This window comes from Syngnathus typhle, linkage group LG11, assembly GCF_033458585.1.
Source record: "Syngnathus typhle isolate RoL2023-S1 ecotype Sweden linkage group LG11, RoL_Styp_1.0, whole genome shotgun sequence".
NCBI lineage: Eukaryota > Metazoa > Chordata > Actinopteri > Syngnathiformes > Syngnathidae > Syngnathus > Syngnathus typhle.
The window spans coordinates 12,800,776-12,806,963 of NC_083748.1; the positions used below are offsets into that span (position 1 = coordinate 12,800,776).

The 6,188-nt window shown below is 48.1% G+C and overlaps 2 protein-coding genes across 2 annotated transcripts; both read left to right on the forward strand.

Moving 5' to 3' along the window:
- The first annotated feature begins 287 nt into the window (after positions 1 to 287).
- On the forward strand, positions 288 to 1,162 carry pth4 (parathyroid hormone 4). The gene is made up of 2 exons (XM_061290312.1): positions 288 to 425; positions 532 to 1,162. The coding sequence occupies exons 1-2, from the start codon at positions 337 to 339 to the stop codon at positions 782 to 784; spliced, it is 342 nt and encodes a 113-aa protein (XP_061146296.1). The 5' UTR covers positions 288 to 336; the 3' UTR covers positions 785 to 1,162.
- A 584-nt stretch (positions 1,163 to 1,746) lies between these two features.
- On the forward strand, positions 1,747 to 5,985 carry cept1b (choline/ethanolamine phosphotransferase 1b). The gene is made up of 10 exons (XM_061291173.1): positions 1,747 to 1,961; positions 2,670 to 2,900; positions 2,967 to 3,141; positions 3,227 to 3,374; positions 3,514 to 3,655; positions 3,807 to 3,891; positions 4,371 to 4,502; positions 4,658 to 4,816; positions 4,936 to 5,061; positions 5,142 to 5,985. The coding sequence occupies exons 2-10, from the start codon at positions 2,710 to 2,712 to the stop codon at positions 5,247 to 5,249; spliced, it is 1,266 nt and encodes a 421-aa protein (XP_061147157.1). The 5' UTR covers positions 1,747 to 1,961; positions 2,670 to 2,709; the 3' UTR covers positions 5,250 to 5,985.
- Positions 5,986 to 6,188: the final 203 nt, after the last annotated feature.

The following is a 6,188-nucleotide window of genomic DNA, read 5'->3' on the forward strand; positions in this document are numbered from 1 at the left end:
ACTTTGAGTTCAGAAACCATGCAAAAAAGTCAATAAGGCCAAAAATGGGATTGAACATTTGTTAAGGCGTTTTTTTATTTTTGTCTGTCACTTGATTTGGCTTCCCCTGCGACAAGGCAGAAATCGTCCTTGCCTTCTACTCCTTTTTCTTCGGCTCAGACACAAAGAACTCAAAAGAATAATCCAAGTGGTTTGGCATTTCTGTTCCATTGCTTTCTTTTTTTGTCCGAAAACAAATATTTGATGTCCTCAATGGAAAGAACAGGAACTTTTGTATTTTGTTACTTTTTTGGGGAGATGAATGTAAATTGGATCATTGTTTTGTGTAACTAGAAAATGCAGATGTGTGACATCCCTGTGCGGCGGCTGGTGGTCTTTGTGCTCCTGGTGCTGCTCCCCACCGGGCTGTGTGAGCAGAACCAGAGGTGAGGCCCCAGCAAGGTCGATGAGTTGACGACGCCTTCTTTGCTCTCAGCATCAAGAGCGAAAACGTCCATTGAGGTTTCTGGTGGTGTTTCCTTGTGCTCGCAGTCGCCGAGCGGTGGCCGAGCACCAGCTGCTGCACGACCGCGGTCGCAACATCCAAAGCCTCAAGCGGCTCATCTGGCTGTCGGGGGCCATGGAGGGGCTGCACACGGCTCAGACGCGCTCGCTGGTGGCACCGGTGGCCCGGGAGGCCCCCGAGGACGAGGACGACCCTGACGTGGCCGCTCTGCTACGCCCGCTCCTCAGATACTTCTTTCAGAGTCCTTACGGGACGCGCGCGGTCCAGCGAGAGGCCTGAACCCCTCGGCTCCGTCAAAACCTGACTCGTCGCTTCAAAATGGAATGCGGTATAGTGGATATCAAAAGTCTACACACCCCTGTTCAAAGGCCAGGTTTTTGTGATGTGAAATAAATGAGATCAAGATAAATCAATTCAAAAGTATTTCCACCTCAATCCCCAACAGATGGGGGGGGAAGCATTTATATTCATTGCAGACAGTTTTGTATGAACTAGCTACAAGTGGCACTTGAGTCAAAGTATAATGTATCTATGTATTTACAAAATGTATGCGTTGTCTATATCATGTGTTTCTCAGTCGAGTTTTAGCTGCATGCGAATGCTGTAAACAAGACCTTCAGTGTGGAAATAGGCCATCCTTTGTCATCTGTTGTCACGTTCACGTTGCTACCTTCTCCCGCTTCTTTTATCTTGATTGATTAATAATTGATGGACTAATTATGAGAATCCAGGTGAGTTATCCAGTTTTTAAATGAAATATAATCAATTGAAAGTGGAAATCGTGGAAGTAATTGTATTTAATAATTGCCTTTGTCTTAAATCAAATTTAAAAAAACGGAACTTGGAAACTTAAATATTTCTCATCTAAAAATAATAATTGACACACAGACACGTTTCAAATGAATTTTACCTTTTATTTTTATTATTTTTCTTAACTGAAATTAAAATACATTGAAGTGCTGGGAAAACAAAAACGATTTAATTCTGATTTTAACCTAGTTTTAAGTTTCATATTAGATTTTATTTTGATATTACATTTGAATAAAAAAAAAGTTAAATCAACATAATAGTTATTAGCATCACATGCTATTGAAATTGCATTTATTACTTTAAATTAATTTGAAAACACATTGACAGACAATTCCTTTTATTGGGAAATTTGCGGTTGAAAAGTGCAAACCAGGTGGGCAGTTGGGTGACACTCTGCAAGTAACGCGAGATTTCCAACCGGATGACGCCAGTTCTCGTGCGGTGTCTGTCAATCACGGTGACACTGAAGCAGTACCGGACCGGTCGGTGCGGATTTCTATTCTCCTCATCGGCACGCGCCACAAATTGGCCCCTCGATTCCGACAAGCCGGAGGAGGGGACCTTTTGCTCCGCCACCGTGGGTTCCTGTGTGTCGGCGTGAAGAGCCTTGGGTATCCCTTCGGACTTTCCGCGGCTCTCGGTGCAGGTACGTGCCTCCGGCTACGGGTCTTTAGCACTCGAGGCTAGCTCGGGCCGGGAGTAGCCGACTCCCTGCCCGACTCGCCCGTTCCCGCAAGCGTGACACTTACCCTCGCCCTACTGGGCTGCGTGGGGCGGGGTAGTTCCGCGACACAACCGCGCGAGGTTGCTTCCTAAGCGGAGCGGACAAGTTGGCAGCTCGGGAGGTGGCGGCTAGCCGAGCTAATGCTAATGCTAACGCTCATGGTTGAACATCAGCGGCCAGGCTGAAGCGAAGCTCGTCGGTGTTTTTTGATGACTGCATGGTCGTCTGTTTTGGATAACATTATCGCAATGATCGTCGCCCTCCCTTCTCGCGATTGTTATAGCTTGTTTCACCTTTCCGAAGTCATCGTCTTGTTTGAAGCGCATGCTTATGACGAATTTGCACAGGCAGTCACGTTTAAATTTGATTGTTGCATTACACCACGATCAGTCAATACTTTTAAATAATATCAGCCAATGTCAATTGCAAGCTAAAAATAACCGCGTTGAATATTTTTATATTCACTGGTCGATTAATCGATCGCCAGAATTTTGTTCCGTCAAAAATCAAAGCCAACATCAGCCTCCGAAAATTCCCTACCAATCGGCCGCAGTGATAAAAAAGAAAGAACAACATTTTGTAAAAAAGCTGAAAGTTAAACAAATGCTTTTGTCCTGGTGACGACTGCAGGTGGTGTCCAAATTGGGAGCAGCGGGCCAGCCGGGGCTCCATGAGTGCGACGGGGCAGCAGCATGGGGGGGCGCTGCGCTCCCGCCGGGCGCTCGTCCGGGACCGGGAGCCCGGCCCGGGCGCCGGCGTGGAGGCGAGCTGCTGGCTGGCGCCCGGAGTGCTGCGCAGGTTCCTTGAGCTGCCTTCGCCCCCCCTCTCCAGGCATCAGCTCAAAAGGCTGGAGGAGCACAGGTACACCCACAGTTGATCGCTGCCCAAAACGGGTTCTAAATTGCCACCACTGCCGTGCGTGCGCAGGTACAGCAGTGCCGGCTGCTCGCTGCTGGAGCCTCTGATGCAGCGCTACTGGGAGTGGCTGGTGGGCCGCGTGCCTGCCTGGATCGCGCCCAACCTCATCACCATTGTCGGCCTGGCCACCAACATTGTCACCACCCTGGTGCTGGTCTACTACTGCCCCACCGCCACCGAGCAGGTCAGCAAGCTGAGTCGCGGCGCGTTCACGCATCACGCGCTTCAAAATGTCCGTCCCTCCGACCGACCCGCACTGCATTTGGCAGGCGCCGCTGTGGGCGTACCTGATGTGCGCAGTGGGGCTCTTCGTGTACCAGTCGCTGGACGCCATCGACGGGAAGCAGGCCAGGCGCACTAACAGCAGCTCGCCTTTGGGGGAGCTCTTTGACCACGGCTGTGACTCCCTCTCCACCGGTCAGACGTTTTATTTGCTAGCAAAAAAAAAAAACCCGTACCTGCGTCACTCTACTACAACCTTCAGGCAGAGGGTGTCGGGGGGGCTCTTTTTATTCATTTTTAGTTGAAATGTCTCCTCCCATTTTATCTTTTGCAGTATTTGTGGTGTTGGGAACGAGCATCGCAGTGCAACTGGGCACCAACCCCGACTGGATGTTTTTCTGCTGCTTCGCCGGCATGTTTATGTTCTACTGCGCCCACTGGCAGACCTACGTGTCGGGAACGCTGAGATTCGGCATGTAAGTCGGCCAACATGCGCACATAAGCCGAGCTGCCGTTTTCCACTTCAAATAAAGGGACAAAGCTTGCGTGACTATGACGGAACGATTAAGCGTGTGCTCGAGGTGCCCAACATTAACCATTGGCAGTAATTCACGTCTTGTCCCTCAGCATCGACGTGACCGAAGCGCAGCTCTTCATCATGAGCATGTACCTGCTGGCAGCTCTCGGAGGCTCCGCCTTCTGGCAGGCGCTGGTAAGGAATACCTTCTTGTCATTCTTGTGTCCATCTCGTAGGCAAAAAAAAAACCCAACAAGTTGCAGAAGCCTTAAAAAATATTCCAGTCAGCGTAAAAAAAGTCATCAAATAAAATGGCGAAGAAAGAGTTCATTTGTTTTATAGTAATCAAATGTCCTCCCTCCAGTTCATGACAAAATGCAACGGAGTTGACGCCTTTCGAATTGTGAAATCTTGTGCAGCCACGAGGGGGCGCCTGCCCACCTCACTGGCCGTGCCTCATTTCAAATGGGACTAATCATAAATAAACAGTTAACACATTGCTGTACAACCTAAAAGGCAAAACAACCCAGATCTGGAGTTTGACACCCTGCGTGCCATCTAAAGCTTCGAACTCGAATGTTTTTGGGTTTTTTTTGCACTTGGGTGAAAGAAGACGAACGACTTCCTCCGACGTGTCGTCAAAGCAGAACTCTGTTTCCCTTTTCGGTCCGCAGATTCCCGTTGTTAACGTCCAGGTGAAAATGGTTCCTGCCCTTTTCACCTTTCTCGGAGCAATCTTCTCCTGTAGCAACTACTTCCGAGTCATCTTCACCGGAGGCGTCGGCAAGAACGGCTCCACCATCGCGGTAAGTCTGCGCTAGCGCCGGGAAAGTTGCTCCGGTGGGACCCTGCCCTCAGCCACGCGGGAAATAGGCCTTTTGGATCGGAACCCGCCATTTTGGGCTCTCAAATGAGAACTTGGGAAAATTCAGCTGTGATCATGGCTTTTTCCTGTGGTCAGGGAACCAGCGTGCTGTCGCCGGTGCTGCACATCGGTTCCGTCATCGTTCTGGCCGTCATGATTTACAAGAAGTCGGCCGTGCAGCTCTTCGAGAAACACCCCTGTCTTTACATCCTGGCCTTTGGCTTCGTCTCCGCCAAAATCACCAATAAATTAGTCGTAAGTCAAACACACTGGCCTGGTTGCTTTTTCTTTTTCTCCCCTCCCATTCTTGAGCACCTCGTTTGCACTGACGTTCACCCCGCGCTGACTGCCGTCGTCTGATGTTGCGTCCTCAGGTAGCGCACATGACGAAAAGCGAGATGCACCTGCACGACTTGGCCTTCCTGGGACCAGGCCTCCTCTTCCTCAATCAGTATTTCAACAGTTTTATCGACGAGTACCTGGTGCTGTGGATTGCGCTGGTGAGTGACACTCTTCCGCTTGATAATGCCATGCTGGCGTGCTAATGGCTAGCGTGCTAATGGCTAGCGTGTTGGCGCAGGTTCTGTCCTTGTTGGATCTGCTGCGCTACTGCGTGAGCGTGTGCAACCAGATCGCCGGCCACCTTCACATCTTTGTCTTCAAGATCGCACCTTGCTCGCTGCGCTGATTGCGCCGAGTCCCTAACCGTCCGCCCGTCCGTCCGCCCGCCTCCTCAGTTGGCTTGTCAAAAGTCGCCGCTTGAGCTGAGCCAACGGCAGGAGCCGTCGCGTCACAGTCGCCATACTCGATCGACCGTTACTTCCCGTCAGTGTTTGTTTGAAGACTTCAGGTGCTACCCGAACACACACACACACACACACACACACACACAGAGAAAGGAAGAAAGCAAGCAAGCAACACGTTTCGGTTCACCCGCACATCTTTTTTTTTCGTTGCTTCTTGTAAATAGGTGCCTTTTGATTGGCTTGCCTCCTTATTACTGCAACTTTATTTTTGTATTTTACTTTACACACAATGTGTCATGTCTAAAGTTGCAAATAACCATCTATTAGCTGTACATTTTGGGAGGTTAAACTGGGTTCTTTTATTTATTGTCGACGTGCGTGCGTGTGTGTGTGTGTGTGTGTGTGTGCGTGTGTGTGCGTGTGTGTGTGTGAAGTTTTTGTTTGTGCCAAAATTAAATAAATACAACATCTATTGAATCAAACTAAGTATTAATGAATGGAAATGTAAAAATAACTCAAATGCTAATTGTAATCTTATCTAACGACTGATATGATCGATTGTATGCCCTTTTTTTCTCATTAATGTAATGGAATTCTTTATCTCGTGAGTGACATTTTTATGTACTTATGACATTATTGATGATTTAATGGAATTAAAAATGACAAAAGAAATAGAAATTCCATCGAATTATTCAACAATTAACCAAATGTTATTTGATAATAAAAATGCCATCAAACGAACAACAGCTTTAAATGTTTCTTTCAAACGCAAATCTCGCTAAATATTGGGATTAAATGATGTCATAGTTGAGTATTTGACAGTTTCATATTTGGGAGATGGAATGAATTTATTAGTGCTTTATTTAATTTTGGCATGGAAG